The sequence below is a fragment of the Mytilus trossulus genome, chromosome 7, assembly GCF_036588685.1.
Source record: "Mytilus trossulus isolate FHL-02 chromosome 7, PNRI_Mtr1.1.1.hap1, whole genome shotgun sequence".
In the NCBI taxonomy this organism is placed as follows: domain Eukaryota; kingdom Metazoa; phylum Mollusca; class Bivalvia; order Mytilida; family Mytilidae; genus Mytilus; species Mytilus trossulus.
Window position 1 is genome coordinate 35,217,134 of NC_086379.1, and position 25,080 is coordinate 35,242,213.

At 32.3% G+C, this 25,080-nt stretch overlaps 1 protein-coding gene and 1 long non-coding RNA gene across 3 annotated transcripts; both read right to left on the reverse strand.

Moving 5' to 3' along the window:
• Nucleotides 1–30: 30 nt before the first annotated feature.
• Nucleotides 31–2,650, reverse strand: LOC134726982 (uncharacterized). Its single transcript, XR_010108692.1, has 3 exons — nt 2,627–2,650; nt 1,020–1,107; nt 31–224 (listed from the first exon to the last, which is right to left on the reverse strand). It is a non-coding gene; the product is annotated as an uncharacterized LOC134726982 (long non-coding RNA).
• Nucleotides 2,651–15,225: 12,575 nt separating this feature from the next.
• On the reverse strand, nt 15,226–24,954 carry LOC134724990 (protein jagged-1-like). Of its 2 annotated transcripts, XM_063588429.1 has the most exons (7): nt 24,878–24,954; nt 24,206–24,539; nt 23,278–23,454; nt 17,431–17,544; nt 16,500–16,745; nt 15,873–16,070; nt 15,226–15,474 (listed from the first exon to the last, which is right to left on the reverse strand). In XM_063588429.1, the coding sequence occupies exons 1-7, from the start codon at nt 24,878–24,880 to the stop codon at nt 15,290–15,292; spliced, it is 1,257 nt and encodes a 418-aa protein (XP_063444499.1). In that variant the 5' UTR covers nt 24,881–24,954; the 3' UTR covers nt 15,226–15,289. The 2 variants fall into 2 exon arrangements, with proteins under 2 accessions (XP_063444499.1, XP_063444500.1); XM_063588430.1 differs by lacking the exon at nt 15,873–16,070.
• Nucleotides 24,955–25,080: the final 126 nt, after the last annotated feature.

The following is a 25,080-nucleotide window of genomic DNA, read 5'->3' on the forward strand; positions in this document are numbered from 1 at the left end:
AAAACTGGTAGATTATTCCAAATACCTTGCTGTTTCGTGTATGATATATACAAATAACCATGGTAACAGTACATAGTTTTAATGATTTCATCACTACGGGACAAATCACAAGTTCCATTATTTTGAATGAATCCATCTTCTATTGGTACATTGCAGACTAAGTTTCTCGCCTCGAAAGATTCAACTGAACATGCTTGGCTTTCCACATTTCGCATCTCAAATATCTAAAGAAAACAATAATGTAATAACGTAAACTTCATTTATTTAATTATTTACGACTGGTTTATTTTTGGAGGATGATTATCAAGTCTTAATGATGGATTAATAACGAAAAATGTGTATGTTAGTTGTTTCAACATTTTGGTTCATATCATATTAAATGTACATATAAATATCATTTTAAGTCAACATAATTTTTGGCAGACATTTTCCGGATTGTCCAATGTAATCATCTAAAAAACAGATTTTTTTCAATGCTTGATACAGGGTAAATTAAATCATGTTTTCTTCCTTACATCTGCTTCGAATTAGCTTTCTATAGACAGGAACAACTCTAATAATATTATAGTATTAGTGTAATATTGTAGAGAAAAATACTTGCTATATTAAAATCACGATTGTATATTAAAAGCACAGAACCACTCTTTAAAAATCAGCTGAACGTTTATTTAAAAACTATAATGAATCAGTAATGAGATCGGATTCAAGCTTCTCAGTGATCAAAATGAATGTTTGTCAAACTGCTATATATATATATTCACTGAATTTATTCCTGTAAATTCACTGGCACTCTGAACAAAAAAAAATACAAGAAATTTATCTTGAACTTGTAAGTGAGTAAAGAAGATAGAAGAAAGATAGCAAACTGACATTCAAACTAATAAGTCGAATAATGAGTTTGACTGTCCCTTTGGTATCTTTCGTCCCTCTTTTGAAAGCATTTTTGAACATTTGCAGAGTAGTTTACGTTATTTTGCGAGATATCGGATTTTGATAAGATTTTATATGCATTTACTTACCACGTTATTCAATACATTACTACCGACCGTCATGGAGATTAACGCAAATAGCGTAATGATAAAGTGAAGACTTTTCATATTAGGTTTGCTGAAAAAAGTAAGGTATATTGACTTAAAAGCTGGAAACATTTTTAAAGAACCAGAAAAAGTGAAATATTATTTAAAGCGTTATATTTACAAATTTTTTTACCATACACAATAAAACTGCTTTTAAAGATCAATAACTTGTCAAATAACTATGTGGACATTTTCCTAATTTGTGAAGATGTTATTTTCTGATCCTCGGTTTGAGGAAAAAAATCAAGTACTGAGATGTTATTTCCATATGAACAACACTTTTCGGAAAATTAAAATTCATCAGTTACACACAATAACAAAAATTTTAAAAACGGAATAAACGTTTCAGAGCAAGAATAAACGGATATAAACAGAACAGTCAAACAATACTAAGTTCGACGTTGCATGATGGTGCTGCAACCCGAGTTCTATTATTATTTAATATAAGCTATAAGTTGAAAGACAATTACAAAATACAAAAAATACTAATAGATATAGGAAGATGTGGTGTGAGTGCCAATGAGATAACTCTCCATCCAAATAACAATTTAAAAATTAAACCATTATAGGTTAAAGTACGGCCTTCAACACGGAGCCTTGGCTCACACCGAACAACAAGCTATAAAGGGCCCCAAAATTACTAGTGTAAAACCATTCAAACGGGAAAACCAACGGTCTAATCTATATAAACAAAACGAGAAACGAGAAACACGTATATATTACATAAACAAACGACAACTACTGTACATCAGATTCCTGACTTAGGACAGGTGCAAACATTTGCAGCGGGATTAAACGTTTTAATGGGCCCAAACCTTCTCCCTTTTTCTGAAACAATAGCATAACATCACAACATATAAAAACATACGATAAAATATCAATTAGCAGACTTAACTCAATCAAAAAACGAATGATTACACAAAGAACGAATAAATTTGATCTGCGATATCTGAATACAAATGCACAGTTAATTAAATATTAGAGACAAACAGTCATGACCAAAAGGCTATCAAACAAATTCAAACACACTGAGAAATATTTAACCAATCAATGTTCACTTTAGAAAAAAAAACGTTTTTTTATAATCTTGAAGTTTATACAAATGTTGTAAGAATAAGTGAAAAATTGAAGATATTACAAATAATCAAAGCTGGTATACAGCCAAGATCCATATAAATAAAAAATGACAAAAAAGCATTATAAACAGTATCAACAGGTCGAATTAACAAGAAAATACGATTTGAGAGTAATGCCAATATTAAAACACTTGCTATTGCCTAATTGGAAGATTGAACCATCGGCGACTTTTAATTCGGTAATAACGGTACTGAGACAGTGTCGCTACTTGACAATGAAAACAAATTGATTTAAAGAATTCTTCAGGAAAACCATGAACATTTTAAAAATCATATATATATATATATTTCTTCGCGTTTATAATAAAATGATTATCTATTTATCTATCTATCTTAAAAATCACATTTCAATAAAATAAAATCTTTAAAAAAGTTTCTTTTCACCTGTTACCTTAAAAAGTTAAAAGTACATACCGTTCATTGAACGTCTACTCAAAATAATAAATATCGATACAATAACGGTTAAAGTTAATATCAGGACTTTTAAATAGACCACATATAGGAAGTGGTAATAAATACTTTTTTATATTTTGAATTTCCAAATTATACTTTTGCATCTGGGATGGTAACTATTTTAGTCTAATCGTTAAAGTTATATTAAATAAACAGTGAAACATTTGTTTAAAGAACTTATGCCGTTAGTTTTCTAGTTTGAATAGATTAAGATACTTTGTTGGTTTCTTAAATTTCTACTAAATATATGCGGTATGGTTTTGTTCATTTTTGAAAGCCGTAAGGTGACTTGTACTTGCAAACTTCTACGCCAATTGATCTCTGGAAGAAAGATGCCTCAATTTTGCAATCATACAACATCTCCTTAATTTCATATTTAAGAGATAACAGTCAGATAACTGAATGACTGGCAAATGAAGAAAGATAATTCTATCAACTGAATATCTTAATTTCCGCAAATATTTCTTTTATTCAATTAAATGTCATGACTGTTACCATTAGAATGATGCAGTTATTTAACAATTATAAGACTAAAAGTGCAGACCAGTGGGGTGCTAGATCATCTAGACCCTGAAACTTATATCACTAAAATAGACAAACAAAACACAAAGAAGAACGCATGGTCAAGACACTCTGACATGGTTGGTGCAGAGTGTTTCATATATGCATTAAGTCAAAATGCATGAACCTGGTGGTGTTCGTTGATTTTGTGTATCTTGTGTCTTGTGGATCTGTATCTTGAATTTGTAAATTATTATCTTTAAGCAAAAAAAAAATTCAAACTTTTTACTTGCAACAAATGTTAGCGAAATGTTTCATTTAACTCATGACCAGGTCTAAGTTACATGTAAAGAGAGATATTTTTCGTTGCTGCTTTGCTCTGTTAATCGAACTTTGTTAATTGGTTGTTCTTTACGACCAGTGGCAAATATTGTATGCAAATTCAGGAAGAGAACAAATGAGCAATACATATAAAAGGTAGGTCCTGTAAATGGACCGACCGAGATGAAAAGCCATACATAAAAGTCATTTGTACTGCCTACTTGAAAATTGGAAATAAACAAACATATTAAATAGGTTTTGTTATCTAATATTTTCTTTAGATCAACCTCTCATGTTAGCTGACCTGGACCAGGTTAGCCATTCGTCGTCCAGAAATCGTGTCCTCTAAAACTACTAACTAGACAAAATTTAACCAAACTTGGCCATAATCATCATTGGCGTATCTTGTTTTGAAAAGATGCACGATGACCCCGCATGTCAGCTTATATTTAGATGGCTTACATGGTTTGAAGTAGAACTTATTGGTAAAATGCAAGTTTTTTCTTGTTCTAAAGTTTCAGCATATATAGTGCGTATTTTAGACTATACGCCTTCTAATTAAGCATCGAGATGGCATTCAGAGACCGTCGAGTGTCATATAACCTAATATAATCACTGAGTGATAGCAGTTATGTATAAACTAAATCTTTAATTGTTTTTTTCTTCTTTAAAAAATATCTTTTTTACTTCTTTTCTCTTAATATTTTTTTATTTAACAGCGCATTTGAATTGATCGCTTCTGCACTTCTGTATTGTATATGCCCCCCCCCCTTTTTCATGATCTCAGCGAGGACTGGTGTGTGTGTACTATCTTCCTTTAATAGCTGCACAATCAAATTATAATTTATGGTATACATTTGTAGAATTTTAAATTTTTGTTTTTTAATTTTGTTTTTGTATGCAACTGTTAAGGTATTTGGAATGTATGATAATGTATTGAGCTTATTTATTTTGGGAATACATATTGTTTGTCCTTTAAACTATATAGGTAATTGGTTATTGATATAAATAACCGGTTCTGTAAGAGGAAGTTAATATACGTGGAAATATAATTTAATACCAAGTAATTTAAGATTGTTGATTACTTTCATTCTAGACGTACTCTAATAGTGCGTTGTGCGTACGTTTGATATTTACTAACCAGACATTGGCACTTTATCAAAGGCTTTTGAAAAACACAAAAGGCAGACACTATATTGATTCGCCGAAAGTTCTTGTATTATATTGATTTTTAAAATGTAGTAAATAATATTTTTACACTCCCTTACGTTAAAAGAATAATTCCGTAAATAACGACCTTTTTATCAATTTTCATAAAATGCTAATCCTGATGAAAATTTCAAAATATATATATAATGAACATTGTTTGATATGTCTAAAGAAAGTCGACATTCAAACGTATAGTCGAAAACAAACTGACAACGCCATGACTAAACACGAAAAAGAAAAATAGACCAACAACAGTACAAAAAAACACATAAAAAACAAAGATTGGGCAACACGAACCCGACCAAAAACTGGGGGTTATCTGATGTGTTCCGGAGGGTAATCAGATCCTGATCCACATGTGGCACCCGTCGTGTTGTTCATTAAAGTACATACCCGGTGATTTGCCTAATTCGAAAAAGTCACATTCGGAGGAAGGAGGCGAGATCTAGTGCTTATTGGAACATATTCCAAATATAGCCTTTACAACGGTTAAACAAAGAGCACACACATTATGCAATATGGATTCAAAATTAAATTGGTGGATCTATGTAATAAAAATCTACAAAATTGACCAAAATGAAAACTTTTTATATTCTGAAATGTTATTCGATTTAACTCATTAAGTCGGCGACTAAATGATTATTTTATATTATTTACAAGGAAATTTATGTATAAACATACATGTTTTTAAAAAAATCTATGGACTCAAAGTTGGACAATTTTGATGATTATAAGACAAGACAAATTTATGAACGTTTTTCGCAGATATTTGGGCTTTTTATACACATGTTCACATCTTATTTTGAAATAATTCATTTATAGCTCAACAAGCAAAAGTTGTACGCAAATTTTTCCAAAAATCTGTGACACAGTTCAATTACTGTAACTTGACCTTAACAATTACGGTATGTTTAAAAGAACATAAATAATCAATAAATTGCATAGCAAAACATAATTTGAGTTTTTCGTTGCCCAACAACGGACATCCTTACCAGGCCAACAACAGAAAAATATAACAAAAACGAGTAAACCTTTAAAATATACGATTCAGATGACATATTTATTTTTTTATTTTGATCTTCCAAAACTTGTATGGTTTTGTTACAGACATAACCTTATAAATCATTGTGCCAAATATTTCTTTTTGAAATTTCTTAACCAGATGACTTGTCTCGGAACAACAAGAACGTGTTTCCAATAAATGATTAAACAAAGTAGGAGTTGTAATACGATATCAATACATAATTCTTGTATGACCGTTAAGAAAACATATAAATATAAATGTCCATTGAGAGCCAAGATGACACTACAAACATAATTATGCATCGATAGATAAAACAGACAATTTTCACATCTTTATAAATTCAATGTAATTGAGTTGGGGAACAAAAATTACCAGTTTGTGTTGAAGGCTTTTTGTATTTTTTCTTGTTAGAACAAAAAGTTCTATCAGTGACGTTCTTAAAAATCTATTCTCAACCATGGTTGTTGATTTGTTAAAAGAAACTTCACTATTGATATGAATTTGTTTCTGTCAAACATAACAAATACATATATATAATTATTCAACAAGAATGTGTCCCCAGTACATGGATGCCCCATCCGCACTATCATTTTCTATGTTTAATGGACCGTGAAAATGGGGGAAAATCTCTAATTTGGCATTAAAATCAGAAAGATCATAATATAGGGTACTAAGTTGATTGGACTTCAACTGGACTTCAACTTCATCAAAAACTACCTCGACCAAAAACTTTAACCTGAAGCGGGACAGACGGACGGACGGACAAACGAACGAACGAACGAACGAACGAACGAACGAACGTACGAACGAACGAACGTACGAACGAACGGACGCACAGACCAGAAAACATAATGCCCATAAATGAGGCATAAAAATTTGAAACAACATGCATCGATTTATTTAAAGCAAAATAAACAGTTTGAATAAATGCTTGAAATATCAATAAAATCACCTCAAAAACTGAATGCAATCAGTCTACTTTGGACTAAATGCTGAAAACAAATTCTTGGCAGCGAATTGGGTATTTTCAACTTTGTAATTATAAGATAAGTACTAGTAAGTATTCATTTATATTGTTACATACATGTACATCAGTCACATAAAACATTATTAATGATATTTCTGTGGTATGAAGTTTGAATAAAAAACATCGGATCTATAAACAATTGATTGCATTATTATTAGGAATTTACAAATTTGTTATTCCGAAATTGTAACTGCAATTTGTTTCAAGAAAGCGGTCAATTGGTGTTTAAAACGCGCCTTGTAATTCAAACATGCAGTTAATAGAAATTGGCAACAAGTCAAAATGCTTGTACTTTACGAAGAATTAGTCGAGAGTTCATAAAATTGACAAAGAGGAAGTTTATATTCCAAATTACTTTCCTTGTAACAACAATCTAAGGTCTGGATTTTAAAATACTTATATACTACTTTTCCATTCTCTATTCTTCTATAATGTTGACTAACACTGTGTATCATCGCCACCGGGAAATTGGGTACTAACGAAGCGGAGAAAAATAGAAAAAAAAGTAAAAAGGTGAAGAATTCATTCAATTTAAAACATTTCCACTCATTCGATGAGGGTGCTGCTTAAGAAATGATTTCCTGATATATAATTCTTTAAATTATTAGGCCGATAAGTACAAAATTATTACAAGATTTTGTGTAATACTCCAAAACTTGCCACTTAGTACCGGAAAATTTCGAGGTCGATCGTCCTCTGTCGCCCCATTCTCAAGATATTTAACTGTTTTTCATTATTTCTTGAGACACGTTTTTAGATTATTATAGTGTGGCATCATATTTACTGAAATTTGTTGTCAAAACCCTGTATTTTAAAGAATATAGACCATAAAAAATAAAGTCTAGGGTACGGCATCTTGCTCGTGTTGACAAATTTACTGGATGGCAACTTGTTTTCAACTGTATGTCAACTTGCTAATTTTATAGAATAGCTATTTACCGTCCTTTCAAAGAAAATAAAGTATCAAGTTCAAATATCTAAGATGGAGTGGGGCTTGGGGGGGGGGGTACCTTTTTATGTTAAACCTATGTTTGTCCTTTTGAAGGTTTAAATATGTTTAAAACTGTTATTTGACTGATAAATTTTAAAAAACTGCTAACTGTTTTCGATCCCCTGTCTGTAATCTGTTTTGTTAAAATTTGCAATGTTGTTAACTGTTTATTTGAAATTGAGATTCATGTTATCTGTTACTTAATACTTAAAGTGTTCACCGTTTTTGACATTATTTTCTCTGTTAACTGATCTTAACCGTTATTTACAAGAATCACATTAAAATTTACTGTCCATCTCTTTCTTTACGTTGCTTCCGCAAAGGACATAAACTACATATATGTAACTGTACATGTCTTTAAAAAATCTTTGAGTATAGTAAAATTAATCCTTGATAAAATTGAAAATGGAAATAAGGAAAATGTCAAAGAAACAGAAGCCCGACCAAATAGAAGAAACAACCCAACGCAGCGAGAAAATTATGCACTAGGGTGGGTTGTCAATTCACAGATAGAAAAAAAAATAGAATTGACACTCATAATTTTTAAACACCCTCTTTCCCTTCCTTCTTTATAAATAAGGCTTAAATTTGAGTTATGCATGTGTATATTTATGGAAAGAGAATCGTCCATAGATTTGATTTCCAATAGTAATAATGGTGAAATAACCATGGCAACAATCAGCATTTATTTGAAACCAAATATTATAAGTTATATGGTTCGCTACTGACCCCCTACAAATCCATAGAGGGTTATTAAAATCCATAGGGGGTGAGGCCGGAAAAAGGGGGTTGAACATGTCACAAAGGTCTAAAAAATTTGGTCCAAAGGAAAATTTCAATCAATAAGAGTGATACCTTTCCTGAAACCATAGACATATATCTCTAAGGAGGTAAAAAAAAAAAATCATATGCATTTCTGTTGTGTTTTCCCTAAAATTGAATTGATAAGATCGAGCGTCAAATCTTTGTTGAAAAACAATACAAAATTTCTAAATCTATGGCGGTACGGATAGGAAAGTTTGGACGGTCAAACTGAAAAATGGCTTATAAAACATGCTAAAAACAATCTAAATGTTCATATAAACCCACTAGGAAGGCTATATTATTATTCAACTATCTAAAAATCAATTCAATTGTACAAAAACTTTTGTATTTAGAAAATTCACCATGGCTATAATGCGAAACTAAACTTGTAACTGTGTATTGGTATACCCATGGAAGTAATATTTAAATATTCAATATTACTTCCATGGTATACCTGAAGCTGTTTCCTAAGTGAGCAATGATCATTTAACTACAACAAGGGGGTAGAAGTTCAATGTTTGTTTCTTGAAACATATAAATGAACCAAAATTTTAAAAAATGAAATAAATACAAGACTATATAGCAAAGGTTACGGACTCAAGTTGGGTCATGCAGGTGCAACAAATGCGGCAGTGTTAAACATGTTTAGGGATATCTCATGCCCCTCTTTATACGTCTAACCAATGTAGTTATTTCTGGCTTCTATTTGTAATGTATCCAAAACGCTAAAAGGAAAGGCCACTTCTTATCCAGCTAAAACCCTGGTCAGTCCTATGATGAAAATAATTCAGATGTATATGGAATGTTTGATAAGTTATATTGACCCAGAGTACCTGGACGGAATTGTGAAAAATAAAGTACCTTTTCAATTTGCAATTCATAAAATAACTGAACAGTGTGGCCTGGTAGAAGAGGCCGAAAAATGAGGACTTGGTTCTCAAATTGATGTCAAATTTGCAAGTCTAAGACTTCAGAAATGTAAAGATGGACCAAGGCTTTTTTTATATCAGCTCAGAGTTCTTAATTGTGACTTGGAGAAGAGTGCTTCAACTTGTGACACCTTACATGTTACTTTCTGATTTATACATTGGTTTTGATGATTTAAAATAAAAATCAGTAAACCTTCGTAATTCCTTTAAATAAAATCATGTAAGCAATGAGTCGTATGAATACCCTGACTGAGATGTAACCATAATTTATAAGAGCCCCCGCCATAAAAAAAAAATTAATGTTCGCGCCCTATAGTATTCACTCATTCTATTTGTTTGTAACACTTTCCTACGTCATGACGATAACCCAAGTTTGCTACGACTGATTGACATAAAACATTTACTCAATAATATACATAACCAGATAAAGCCTCCCTTTTGCTGCTTGAAGAATTTTCGATGATTCATGACAGAGTCCTTTTTCTTGGAGTCAATCACTCCGTCTGCTTTTCCATCCGTTCAATTGTCTGTCCATGTGTCAATAAAAAAATATGGTATTTGCGTGTGTATTTTGAAAATTAGTCAGCTTTATAAAAGATTCCTTATGGAGCTTGGCATTTTTGCGCCTTTGTACAGTGGATTTCAAACTTTTTAATACATTGAAGATATGCACTTCCCCTTTTCATTGCTTTTGGGTTCGTTTGAAAAAAAGGGTAAATTAAAGTTGCTGTAACTCTTATCAGCATTTAAAATTTGGTATTAACTGTTTTTGCCAAAATCGAGGTGTTGTTAACATGTTAACGGACTCCCTTACCCCCTCCCCCATCTAATTATGCATTAGATAAAATGCATCAGATAGAAATAACATTTGCTTGACAGCATTTGACATGTATAATACTAATTGTATATTTTCAAAAAGAAACTGACAAGAAAATTAATTCGAAATGCAATTCGTGATTTGTTTCTCCTTACATTCGATGAAAACAAAGTATTTTCTTAATTTTTCTCTTTACAAATGAATCATTTCAGAAATTAAATAATTAAACAATTTTATGTCTCTGTCCGAATTCTCGATCCTGTGGTTCAGTGGTTGTCGTTGCTTCAATTCTATCTTATTTGTTGTTTTCATAAATTGTTTTGTTATGAGTTAGGCCGTTAGTTTTCTTGTTGAGTCCTTCACATTTTTCGGTCGGTGCTTTTTCTAGCCGACTATAATGTACGAGTTTTCGTTGTTGAAGGCCGTACGATAGCATATAATTGCTTACATACACTTTATTTGATCCTACTGGATAGTTATCTTATTTGCTATCATACCACATCTCCACTGTTTTTATCTAAAACAAAAAAGCTAGCACCAACAAAAGATGAATGGACGGTATATTTTATTGAACTTACAAAATTTCACCCTAACAACAAATAACGATTAGTAGTATAACGATATATGAATGTATTTAGGATAACATGGTTGTAAAAAAAACTTTTTGCACCAAATCGAAAAGCGGTACGCAACGAGGCCTTCTGAACTGAATTAACGGCATATATTTAATAATATTTGATAAGTAAGACATTTTGTATATTTGTAAGCCTGTAAAGCATTGATATCAACAAAATATCGTCACTTGATATTATCTAAACAGTGATTAATTTCCTCTTAAAATTATAATACATTGCAAGACGCCGTACAGACAAAAGTTGTTATTTTGCAATTCGACGTACAACGTCCTGCAATTCGCCGTACAACAAACAAACGTCGGTGCTATACGCCGATGTGTGACGCCGGTATTAGTGATGCTCGAATAAAAAAGGTAAAAGGCTAAATCCAGCAGGCATGTGAAGATTCTCAATTAAGGGCCCCGGTTCCCGAGTGGTTTGAGTTGTGTATCTGTCAACACTGAGGTGGTGAGTTTGAACCCCTCACGACGAGGTGCTTTCAACTCCTATCTTTATTAATTAGGATTATCAGTTTTCCGGCGGGAGATTGATAGTTTCCTTCGACTTCCTCAACCATGATTTAAAAAGGGACGTTGGCAAAATAGCGGACACTAAATATTCTTCATATTTTAGAAAAGGGTTGCCAAGTATAATATATAGAGAACCTTTAAGTTTAAACATTCAAAAGAGAACGCTCTATAATGTACGTGAATAAATAGAAAAAATCTGTCTAAAACTAAGACAATTAATCCCGTGGAAAAAAACCGGAATAAAAGCTCTGCACTTAAAGAAACCAGATCACTTTTCTTCTTTCAATGCTAAAAAATACCTACATGTAGCAATATAAGTTGTTAGTTTCAAATAGACATTTGGAAATTAATTCTTTATTCTTCGACAAAATTACTAATCAATTAAAACATTCCTTTCTGTATTGACAGTTTTTCATTAGCATTTCAATGTCAGTATATAATTATAAAAAACAAAATAATTATCAGTCAACAGTTATATTTGTCACATCACAAGATTAAAAATTGACACACGACTAATTTAAAGGACAAATATTTATTATTATAATTATAGTTAAAGGAATATGGTGCAGCATTAGAAAACAATATATTTATATTCGCATGCAAACGCCGCATGTGGACGTTCCCGAGTCCGGACCAGGAAGTTTGGCTGTATGGTTAATATTGTCCAATTGTATGTCTTAAAATTGTTTATTCATAGTCGTCATTGTATTGTTTTGTAAACATACAAAAGGCTTTTTAAATACCAGAATTTCGTAAAGATTCCTTATCTTTAGTACAAAAAAAATATGCCAATGGACACATAATGCACGTTTTAATTTTTCTAAATATTTATAGTTGATTATATTGCCAAATAGGAATCTACATAAAAATTTATATTTAAATGCATTTAAGCTGGACACTGGTAATTATTTCCCCTGTCTCTTGCCCGTAATTCCAATTCGGGTCAATTCGCAAACCTGTAATAAGAAGCTTCTCATTGTAAAAAATGTGAGTGTCGATACAAGGAGTAAAATAAAATGTTTTATGGTCCTGTGAATTCGAATTTTACGATGAATTTTAAATTTATCCATTAATTTCTGCAAAATGTTTATGAGGCAAAAGTCTGTATATCTACAATGTTAAGGCTGTAAAAAAAATTCCATTAATAAAAGAGAAAACTACAAAACTATTTAGTTAGCCTTTTTTCAATTCTTCTGAACTGAAAAAAAAAGCCTCACCCGAACATATTTGTGTTTGTCGTATATCTATAATAAAAGTTTCTACGTACAATCAAATAAGAGTAGATTAAGTAAATGGTCATTGTGGATGTATACAATTAATATTATAGTGTTATTAACTGATTATAAGAGAATTGAAAACCGGAAGTGAACGTCTCGTATTAGCCCATGGGCCAAAACAGCTTTTTTCCCGCTTTTTTCTGTATTGGCCCTGTTTTTTCCGTTTCAAAACTTTAAGACGTTACAAAACATTGCACATCATTTAACCTGTTTATTTTATGACTTTAATTTAAAAAATACTATACAAATGTTTTTATGCATAACGATACTTCCAAAGTTAAGTAATGGCGTAAGAAAATTGAAAACCGGAAGTGAACGTCCTGTATTAGGGCTAATACGGCTTTTTTCCCGCTTTTTTCTGTATTGGCCCTGTTTTTTTCCGTATTGGCCCTGTTCGAAGAGCAATATTAAATCTTGATGTATATCGACAGTGGAACGATTTTAGTATTGCACATGCTGATTAATCCGTATAAGGGCTTATTTGCCCATATCATTTAATAAAGGTTAAGTCGAACTATTGAGAACTACACATGTAGTTTGTATAGTTAAGGGGCAAAGTCAGCGACAGAGTGACCGACCACGAATCAGGTTTTGTTGGTATACATATAGACAATAATAGTGCATTGACCTGACATATCAACGATATAAGGATGAGGCTTAGAAACGGGGGAATGCGAGGCTCTATTATAATTGTCTTTTTACTGCAATCTAAAAACATATTTTCAATTATTGTTTAATGTGTTAATGTTATTTATTTGATTTAAATAATGTGAAAAATCCCCCATAATAAGTCCTCGTATCATGCAGGCGGTGAAATATACAACACGATGAAATGTACATTTATTTACCTATTGAAACCCGCAATCGATGGTGAACAAGTTAAATATTTTTTTCCAAAAATTGTAAAAGAAACAAGTTTGAGTCGATCCACGCATCCTTGTATACATTGGAAACAAGAAAAGGTTGAAGAGGTCGTATGAATAATTAAATATAATTTCGGCAACTTCTATTTAAATATTCATGAGGAAAAGTGATATCGGGTCAGTGACTGTATATGACATATAAATATACAGTCAACGCATTTTGACTGCTAAAATAGAACGAGTGCAGTATAAATTGATTTTGTTATCCGTAAATTAAAATCATACTAAATATTACACATTGTACTTTCACTGCACTACAATCTGTCGATACCTATATTTTGGCATTACACAAGGTCGGGTTTTTCTCTGACTGTTAATATGGTCTTCACACTAAATCCATTGGATGTTGGGTGTGTACTGTTGGTATTTATACATGATTTCTATATTAGTTGTTAATGGCTTTGAAATAGATATCATTAACTGCGAGTACTCTCAGATCTGTAATAAGTGTCTTTTTTGTTGTTAGGGTTGGGGATGGATATATGACCTGCGGTGATCTCAGGTGCCCGAAAAAGAATCAAAGCAGACACTGTATAACATGTGGCATCCGTCGTGTTCATCATGTAAGCACAAACATGGTGATAAACCTATTCATTTAGTCACATTCGGGAAAAGGAGGACTGGATTGTGGTTACGACAATTGGAAATTATCCGTCGCCATCTGTGAATCAGATATTCAATAACGGTCAACCAACTCGTGATTGCGTTCGTAAAACTTTGAATTATTTAGTGCATGAGAGGACAACATCTATATAGCAGAAAGTGAATTTGGAGGATAATGCTAACTTCCTCACTTTCTTCCCAAGAACCTCCTGTATGAATTCAGTCTCATATATGAATAAAGTAATGAGTCGGCAAGAAGAGGAGCACATTTGGATTCCATGGGAATGCCAATTGGAACAATTTCATTAAAAATTTCATGATCCGATTTTGTTATAATTAAAAAGAAACAGACTGTTTGCTGTGCTGTTACATAACTGTCCCAGGTAAGGGAAGGGTTGGGCGCCCACAGAAATGTGTTTCACTACGCTCCATTTTGTACATGTATGTTCCTTTGCCAGTCCAGAGCATGTAGTTAAGTGGTTGTCAATGCCTTTTGTCTGTCATATTTGTTTTTCCGTAAATTGTCTTGTTGTAAATTAAGTCCTTAGTTTTGTCGTTTGAATTGTTTCACACATTTTCGTTGTATGGGCATTTAATATCTGATTATGTGGTGTTTTCCCCCTTATTGATGACCTATAATTGCTATAGTAACGTCATTTGAATTCTGGTGGATAGTCTCATGATCTCCTTATTTTAGTGTTTTCTTCATTAAAATATGTTGGCAGGTAAATATAATCACTGAACGTTTTTTGTTTTGTTTTATTAATATGTAACTGTCAACTTTAATTTGTTTCCTGATATATATATATAAATAGTCTATTAAATTTCACACAAAAGTGTAGTAGGATTTATGATACTATATGGTCTCAAGCATTCCTTTTTAAAATTTACCTATGGCAAAAAAGGAAAAAGACCAAGTAATTATAAGTTGCATTGGAATTTCACTGCAATGAGAAGGTGCTGACATGGACATACAATAATTGTTAAATGTAGAATTAACGTGTTTATTTTAATGATACATGAAATGCTGACTGTACTGAACAAAAATAAGTCTTCAACACTGAACAGACACATTTTCTGGGATACATTCTTCTTGAAATTTGTCACAAAAAAAGCTGAAATCTGATTGGCTTAGTTTTTCTATGTAAAACTCCTGCATTTCTCTACGGTTATCTGAACAATTGGAATATGTTGCACCAATATTATATCCTGTGGTTGACTGTAAATTTGTTACCATTACTGAAATAAAACATTAAAAAGAAATTAAATGCTTATCTCTATCTAAAAAAGGGGACCTTTCTTGACTACAATCTAACGAAACAAATTAATGTTGAATAGTTCAGAATGAGGTTTGTCATTAGAAATAACCAACCATTGCAAAAAAAATCATGTACTTTTCAATATGAATATCACAAATTCACAATTTTTAAACGAAGCGTATTCCTTCGTAGCCAAAAGTGTATAATATTTAGCCATCTACAAAAAAAACAAAATGTACATGAAATATTTGCCACTGAACACATCTTACCAACGATCAATGGAAGAAACGTTTTGCAAATATGACTTTTTTTGTGGTGAATATAACTTCATATCAAATTTATATGATAAACTATAAATTTTTTCATTCTAAAATTTACCCGAACAATCGGGAATTGTATTTGTAGGTGTCCACGATCCAGAAGCTCCACACACGAAGAAGTCCTCTATTATAACACCACGTGGTACTGTGTAAGACTCTTTACAGAAAAAGGTACAAAACTGACCATAATCAGTTCTCCAGTTGTTGCAGATCAAAGCTCCGTTCGTTGGAACATTGATTGGAGTACAAGGGTTTGCTGGAATAAATAAATAAATAACTAATGCGAAAAGATATGTTATGCAATTTCTTCATATATATATATACATGTATATATCTGTATATACAACTCGTCTAAACATCAACCCAACAATGTTAGATCTGTAAATTTATATATCTGTATATATACTTGAAAATATAAAAATTCATTTAATATGTTATTATGCATTAACTTGGTTGAAATACAAATAAAACATACTCCAACAGATAATATTTGAAAATATAGATATAACGAAATAGGTTGGGGTCTAAATCATCTATTTAGTTTGTCACCTACATGTAAATCACTAGAAGAGTTTCTTTTCTTGAAATGCTAATCCATCTTTTTAATGATTTATGAGAGAATGCTTAGGATGGGTTGTAAAATAATTAAACAAATTAGGCAAATATTTTCTTGAGAAAAACTTACGCCTCAAACTGACACCAAACAAGCAGTCTGTACTTAAACCGTTTGATGGTTTTACTGCTGAATAACTGATATTAAAATCTCCCCATGGAAATGTGAACTCATTGTTAAGGTAGTTAGCAGTGACATCTATCGGAAAATTATGTGAATCGGTAAAAGTAGGTATCTGCCATTCAACCAGATCTGTGAGTTTTGATGTAGTTATGTATTTGTCGCTGGAACAATTTGTCAAAGCTGGAGGCAGTATATCTAGAAAAAAAATGTTTAGAAAAAAATGTGGAATTCTCAAATAAATATCAATTGATAAACTAATTATTAGACTGAAAATTAACACTATCTACAAAATGTTCCATTCAAAACCTAGTTGAAACATTGAAAAAATATTTATCTGATTTTTCGTTTGTGTATTTTAATTTCACTACATATCGTCCAGTTTGAAAAGGTTAGTATGTGTGTGCACATAAGATCGGTTTAATCTCACCACATGTTATAAAATTGAGAATGCAAATGGGGAATGTGTCAAAGAGACAACAACCCGACCAAATAAAAAACAACAGCAGAAGGTCACCAACAGGTCTTCAATGTAGCGAGACATTCCCACACCCGGAGGCGTCCTTTAGCTGGCCCCTAAACAAATATATACTAGTTCAGTGATAATGAACGCCATACTAATTTCCAAATTGTACACAAGAAACTAATATAAAAAAGAAAGACATGTTATGTCTGTTTCAAGTTACATGTAGTTCATCTAGTCCATTTGTTGTTCGTTGTTGTCTGTCTATGCTTTAACAGGAGAAGTTGAATGTTGGTTGCTGGTGTACTCCATTGTCCACTATACTTATCTATTTGGATTTTAATTGAGACAAATAATGCATTACATCTATGATTTATTTTTAACCAGAAAAAAAAATATCTAGTTTTTATATAGTCTTACCAACATCACAGTTTTTACCAGACCAACCATGAGAACAAGCACATTGATAATCATCAGGTATATTTGTACAAGTTGCTCGGTTCTTACATGGACCACTTGAACAGGAGTTATAATCTGAAATGATGAAAAAATCTGTTTAATTGGATGGTCATTGATCTGAAAAACAACAGTTTTAATAATCAAAGCAGAAACGTTCAATGTTTAGGCAGTTTTTGAAAGTATATGTTCAATTACCTTTATCTATTTATACTTATTGTTGTTTACTCTCCGCCCCCCTTTCCTCTTGGTATCTTATCTCCCAATATCAGATTCAGGGTAATCTAGATCTTAAAATACAATATTGTGTGCACAAATTTATTGTTTAAAACCATATGTAAACTTCAAGATGACTTTCTTGTGTCTTTGAGTTACTGGATCATTTAAAATCAAATATCTTATTATACGTTTTCACGCATTTTCAATAAGAGGGTGCATGTGCTGTCGCCGGTGTGTGTACGAATTCCTGTATGAGTATCAGATTTATTTGCTGTATATTTTTAATCCATGTGGACCAACACTCTTTTAATTAAAAAATGTTATCAGAATTTTTAATTTTTTTTTTTAATTTTCGGTAACGGAATCAACAAATTGAAATGTTCGTTACTGTCGCCAAATCTTAAATAAGGTGTTGATCACTAGAAAGTTGCCTCTTTGTGCATTTCTTTATCCCTTACAGTTACACAGCGTTGAGGAATTGGTGATATCTTTCAGGGAAAAAACTTTCATTCGTCAATCTCCCGAAAACGCATGACAGCATACTCCTTAAGGGTTGTCACAAAAAGCAGGTACATGTTCGTTACGCCAACTTAAATACGTCGAAATTTTTAATATATATATATATACATGATCAAACTTGAGCTGAAACAGGGAATAAAACTTTGTTGATAAAGTTACTCAAATCAAGACAGATATAATTTTCTGTATTGTACAGTTAACAGATTCTGGGAATGTCGGAAGGGAAGATATTAGATGTAAAAACGTAGTTATGACATGTTCGTTACTGCTAAAAACTTCTCTTAGTTAAACCTCAGTATATTCCGATTAGCACTGGGTAATTCTGTATATTATCCTTTCTAGAAAAATAAACCTTTTCGATTCAATAAACTCTATTGGTTTCTTAAATTGAAGGTCTTCAGTATACTTGAAATGTACGTTACTGACAAATTCGTTACCTAGGATACGAAACAGACTCAAAACGTGATAGCTTTACATAAAAGTATGGGATGCTGGATGAGTTGACTGCCGCCATTTATTTAAAACGAAAACAGTTTCATTCATTTATACACTTTTGACAGGAGAAGGATCCACATTTATAAGGTACGTTTACATTTTACATTATTACGCATTTCTTATTATGAAATACACAACTATGAAATATTATATCACCGTGTTTACATAATAACCCAAACAATATGGTCATACATCGTAATTGACATGGATGTCTTAAAATGTGTTAATCAATGACATTGTAGTTGTGACATGTTCGTTATATAAAGTAACGAACTTTTTACTATTTATACACATTGAAATAGTTCTTTAATGTTGTCTTAAAACTATCACTATGTCTATTTATCACTTTTCATTGCATAATTGTATGTCAGTTGAATAAATAAAAGTACATAACAAATTAATAAAAAGTTGAATCCTACAGAAACAGACGTTTTCTAATATTTTTGTATTGAAAATTATCACGTCTATGATAACTTACCTGCTTCAAAAGAATGCATGCAACTTGAATGCAATTTCTTGAAGAAATTACTAATGTGATGACAGTACTACGTTTCCAATCGTCACGTTTAAGTTTGTGCATTCAAAATGTAGGACAATTCCCACATATGTAGTGGTAACGTACATTTCGTCTCTAGTAACGAACATTTCAAAATAATTTTTAGCTTACCTCGTATGAAATTTTGTATTCAAATTTAAATGTTTACTAAATAAATATTTCTAAAGACTTCAACGACTTCCCCGAAAGCTTTTTATGTATATCATTGAACCCGTATCTACATACAATTATCTTTCATTTACAGGAATGGTCAAATCGAGGGCCCAGATTCAGAGAGAATACAGACAGCGCCTGAAAGAAAAAAACAATGAAGCTTATCTTCAAAAGGAAAGAGAGAGACGGAAACAAAATTATGTACCTAGTAGTCAATTATCTCAAAGAAAGAGGAGGCAAAGAAACGAATATAACAGAGATTATCTAAAACATTATAGAGCAAGAAAAAAAGAGGTATTAGAATTAATCCATGCCAATAACCAGCAGATTGAACCCTCCACAAGTGGATATGAAAGTGGAACATCGTCTGTCATTCCTACTGAAAATAGACTGCTGGTCCAAATGAGATTCCAGAAGAAAGCCAATGGTCCGAAAATGAGAATAAGCAAAGAATTAACTAAAATAAAGGCCGAAATGAAAAGTCTACAAGCCAAGCATGAAAATTTAAAGAGGAAGTACAGAACAACTGCTCGCTCTTTGCAACGAGTGAAACGAAAAAAAACTGACAAAAACACAAGTACACCAAGATCCAAAACTGAACAGCAACTCGATGAAATGAACTTATCAGCTGAACAGAGAAGCAGTGTCAGAAAAGAATTACTTTTCGCTAATACAATTTGTAATGAAATTAAATCAGCAGGAGAGGGAACATCGACTCAGGCAAGAATGAGAACTAGGATAGTAAGAAACATTGTCTCGGGTAAAACCATGAAAAAGTACAGGATGATTAAGACACTAGCACAAAGAATAGGACTCAGTAGAAATAAACTAGCAAAAGTAGCAACTAAAGACATCAATATCAAAAGGTTTTATCGAATTCGAGAGATGGGAAAGTATAGATACAATGTAACAAGATTTCTACAGAGGGATGAAAACTCTAGAGTTATGCCAGGAAAGGCAGATTATGTTAAAACAGATGCTAAGAAAGTTCAGAAAAGAATCTTGACAGACTACCTTTCAAACTTGTACCATAAATTTATGATGGAGCATCCCACAGTGAAGCTGTCATTTACCACCTTTACACGACTTCGTCCAAAGAATATTCTTCTGACATCATTTATAAGAAGAGACACATGTTTATGTACCAAACACCAAAACATGTCATTTACATTAAAAGCTGTAAAACGATTAGGAATAGACGTTTCTTTGAATGCAGAAAAAGAAGTTGAAAAACAAGAAAAGATTATACAAGACATGAAAAATACAGAGGCCAGTGATGTGGTATTTAGTCAGTGGAAAAGAGTTAAAGTAGAAGAGAAGGGCAGAACAAAAATGACAATGAAAGTTGTAGACAGCACAGTTGACAAAAGTGGATTTATAGCTCATTTCGAAAAACAGATGAACGAATTCAAAGACCATGTAACAAGAATACAAACACAATATGCACAAATGAAAGAATTGAAGATAAATCTACCAAAAAATCATTGCATTGTACATATGGACTTTGCCGAAAACTATCAGTGCAAATCCGTGGAAGAGATCCAGTCTGCCTATTGGAATCAGACTAGCGTGACAATACATCCCGTTGTAGTTTACTACGAGGTTGACGAGGATGAGCTGCTACACAAAAGTATAGTAGTAATCTCAGATGAGATGGGTCACAATTCAGCAACTGTACTATCCATCATCGACCTAATTATACCAGAGATAAAACAACTTCTTCCAACTGTAGAATGTATCCATTACTGGACGGATAGTCCGACATCTCAATATCGCAATAAAGCAATATTTAATGCTATTGCCAATCACAGTCTCGATTACGGCATAAGGGCCAAGTGGAACTATTGGGAGGCCGGTCATGGGAAAGGCCCATGCGATGGGATTGGAGGTACTAGTAAACGAATGGCAGACGAAGCGGTGCGTACTGGGAAAGTCGCAATACAAGACCCACATGATTTCTTTGCATGGACACAATCACAATCATGTAGCCTAAAGAGCATCAAGTTTATTTTCTTGCCAAAAGACAAATGTGAAAACAAAAGCAAACTTTTATCTGAACAAAAGCTTCGTCCGGTACCAGGTACGATGAAATTACATGCTGTAGCAGAAAAGGGCAATGATGTAGTTGCTGTTCGTAATACAAGTTGTTATTGCGTAACCTGTTTGTCAGATGAATTTACATGTGAAAATTGGCAGCTGGAAACAGTTTTGAAGACCGGAACTCAAGAGGGTGAAACAGCAGAGGTTGCAGATGAAGCCAGGGAAACCTATCCAGAAATGGACTATAGCATTGCAGATTACGTGGCTGCTATCTACTTAAATAAATGGTACATCGGTCAAATAAAAACAATCGATATTGAAGATAACACCATTGAAATCTCTTTTCTAGAAAAGAAGAAAGCAATGTTCCAGTGGCCAAGTAGGTCTGATATCATTTGGGTTGACCGTAAGGACATTTTGTGCAAGATATCAAATCCACAACCCTCCGGGAAATCGAAAAGAATGCTTAAAGTAAACCCCGATGATGCAGCAAAAATTGAGAAACTTTACAGTAATAAAAATTGACTTGAGCAGAAGATTATAAAATTTTGAAATGTTCGTTACTTGCTTCTGTTTATTAAAGTTTACATGTTGTTTCATTGAATTGTCTATAATATACTCTCATTTCTATCAAATTTTAACTTTTAGTAGCTATATTTCATTCTGAAATTGACAAGAAAATGTGTTTCTGTATTGTGTCACTACAGTAACGTACATTTCGTTTTGGTCGAAACACCAGGAAGTCCTTAATTTCAGATATATATCAAGTTTCAATTATAATGCTGCACTTTATCATCGTTTTCCCAACATCTCTCAACACTCTCTCCTTCAGAATACAAAAAAGATTGTATTTAATTTTTTAACCATTTTTAGAAAATGTTCGTTACTTTCATAAGCCTGCGGAAAATATATGGGTTTTACTAAACACTGACTTTTTTTAACTGATTAACTTTCACATTTTGGATACTATGTCAGTTTGCAGGATGTCATATAACTTTGTCATTACAAAATATCCAGATTATTGACATATTCCGGAATTAAACGCAACCTTTTAAATAATTTTGCCAGGAGTTTTACTCTGTAAAAAGATATGCAATTTTGAATTAGTGAGAAAAGAGTGAAAAAGTACAACAGTAGGTAAATGTTGAAACGGGAAAGTCATTTACGGCATATGTTAAGCGATCACACCCATTATTCAAACGAGGATATTCGTAAAATAAAAACACTTGAATATCTATTGGAGTACCTGCAGCGTAACGGACATTTTAAACTAGTTTTAGAACAGTATTTTAGCTTGTAGTTGGCGAATCGTGAAACGAAAACCCTTTGTTATTTGTTCAAATGCTTTTATATCGAGCAAGACAACATATCAATGAAACAAAATCAGCATGAATTGTTGGGTTTGTTTTCCTTCAAATTTTCGATATTGAAATATCGCAAATGCACCCCCTTATTGAAAATGCGTGTTTAAACTGTCTTTTGTCATTGCGGTAAATATATGGTTTCATCAACATACATGCATCACTTAACCTTAAGGGCTTTGAATATCTATTGCTAATCATTCCTGTGAGTTGCACGTGACGTTTATAGTTCCTCAGTGAATAACAATGTTCCCTTTTCTTAGACTGCATGTGACGTTTTATGTGGTGATCATGAATAACAGTTTTACACATTTTGTTCGGGTTACATTACTCTGCGTTATGGAAATTCAGTGTAACATATAAAACATACTAAAATAACACTTTCATAGAATTAGAACTAATAGTATTCTTAATCACATGGAAGACAACGGGAACATACGTGACAGATGGTAAATTAAAGATACTCACATGCACATCTTGGTTTTGTTCCACTCCATATTGCGTTCAGCTCACATTTTCTACTAGATGATCCGTCCACCAACAGGTATCCGGTCTGACACGTGTATGTTACAGTACTACCATACGTGAAGGTACCTCCGTTTAAGTTACCATTTGATATAGATCCAGGATTTCCACAGTTTACCTCTACAATAAGCACGAAGTTTTCTTTTTCATTGTTTTATCTTTCTTTGGTTAAACTTTCAAGTATGACTACTTATTGTTTAAATGTTGCATCGACTGCTTGATATGTTTGTGTTGGTTGATTGAGAGTAGTCGATCAAGTAGGTAAACCACTGTCGAATTGATTGATTGATAGATTGATTGCTTGACTGATTTCATTTTTGTTGTAACTTAGTTTAGCAAAATATTGATTGATTGAATTTAGTAGTATATTATATATATATATATATATGATGCTTTTTTTGTATGTCCCACCTACGGTTGTAGAGGGGCATCATGTTTTTCGGTCTGTATGTCTGTTCGTTCGTCCGTCCGTCCGTTTGTCCCGCTTCAGGTTAAAGTTTTTGGTCAATAATGTTTTTGATGAAATTGAAGTCCAATCAACTTGAAACTTAATATACATGTTTCCTGTGATATGATCTTTCTAATTTAAATGCCAAATTAGAGTTTTTATCCCAATTTCACGGTCCAATGAACATAGACAATAATAGTGCGAGTGGACATATTCCTGTTTGCTTTGTACAGATTAATTCATTTCCCTTAATACATATGACCGACCATGCTAGTTAGCTCGATATTAATATTAAAGTAACAGTTCAACAGTAAAATCACTATGATTTATGTATAACACAAGGTATAGATGATATTCAACTTGAATAGAATCTAGTCTATAGAACAAATGGATTTTTACATAAAATAATTGACAATTTCTTACGAAATCCACAGCATGTTCCATAAAATCCTGTTATACAGCTACAAGAGTAGCTATTAGATGTTCCGCCGTTGTGACAAAATGCATTACACCTAGAGTAGTCCCATCCCATGTCGTTGGTAGCGCATGTGTTAAATTCGAAGATACATCCGGGTACGTTGGAATATAAAGACACTTGTCGTGACCGACGACGTTCACCATTACACTCGCTGCCACAATCGCCCCATGCTTCCCACTCCTGCCATATACAATTGCATTCATCCCACTGTGAGGAGATTCCACATTCTGTAGCACCAAATAGCGAAAGAAACAAAAGCAAAAGCCATGGAATGGACCTCTGAAGGAAATAAATAGACATAGGAAAAACTTCAGTACAAATATTCTTTTATTATTTTAGTGTTCTACAAACCCATAAAGGCATAAATACAATTCCGAAATATCATAATCGATATTTTGTTATACTATGGAGCCATAATGTTATACATCAGAGAAAAGAAAAACGTCATAATTCTTTTATTTTCGGTTTGAAAACATACAATCAGACTAAAATTTATTAATGATTTCTCAATCTGGTATATAGTAAATTTTGATGTTCATATAATTTAACTGCATTTATTTGTAATTTTTACAACATACCGTTGTCTTAAAATATTAATAAGTTAAATCATTACTTACCATTGTTCGTTCCTGAATACACGTTTAACAAACTAATGGTGTATTAGGAAATTTTAAATATATTATTCTTACTTACTTACGTATATGCTATATTAAATAATTTCGATACCCATGCGTAACATTACTTCCTCCTTTGAGAAATCTATCATTATGTTCAATCATTCTTGTGGTGTTTAAGGGTAAGTTAACTTTGAAAATAATAT

Bases quoted from the DNA above. Each gene is read 5' to 3' on its own strand.
- LOC134724990 (XM_063588429.1), bottom strand. The intron at 17,545-23,277 runs GTGAGTATCTTT...TCATCATTTCAG, and splicing joins AACAAAACCAAGATGTGCAT to ATTATAACTCCTGTTCAAGT. The intron at 16,071-16,499 runs GTAAGTTTTTCT...TATTTATTCCAG, and splicing joins GTTTGGTGTCAGTTTGAGGC to CAAACCCTTGTACTCCAATC.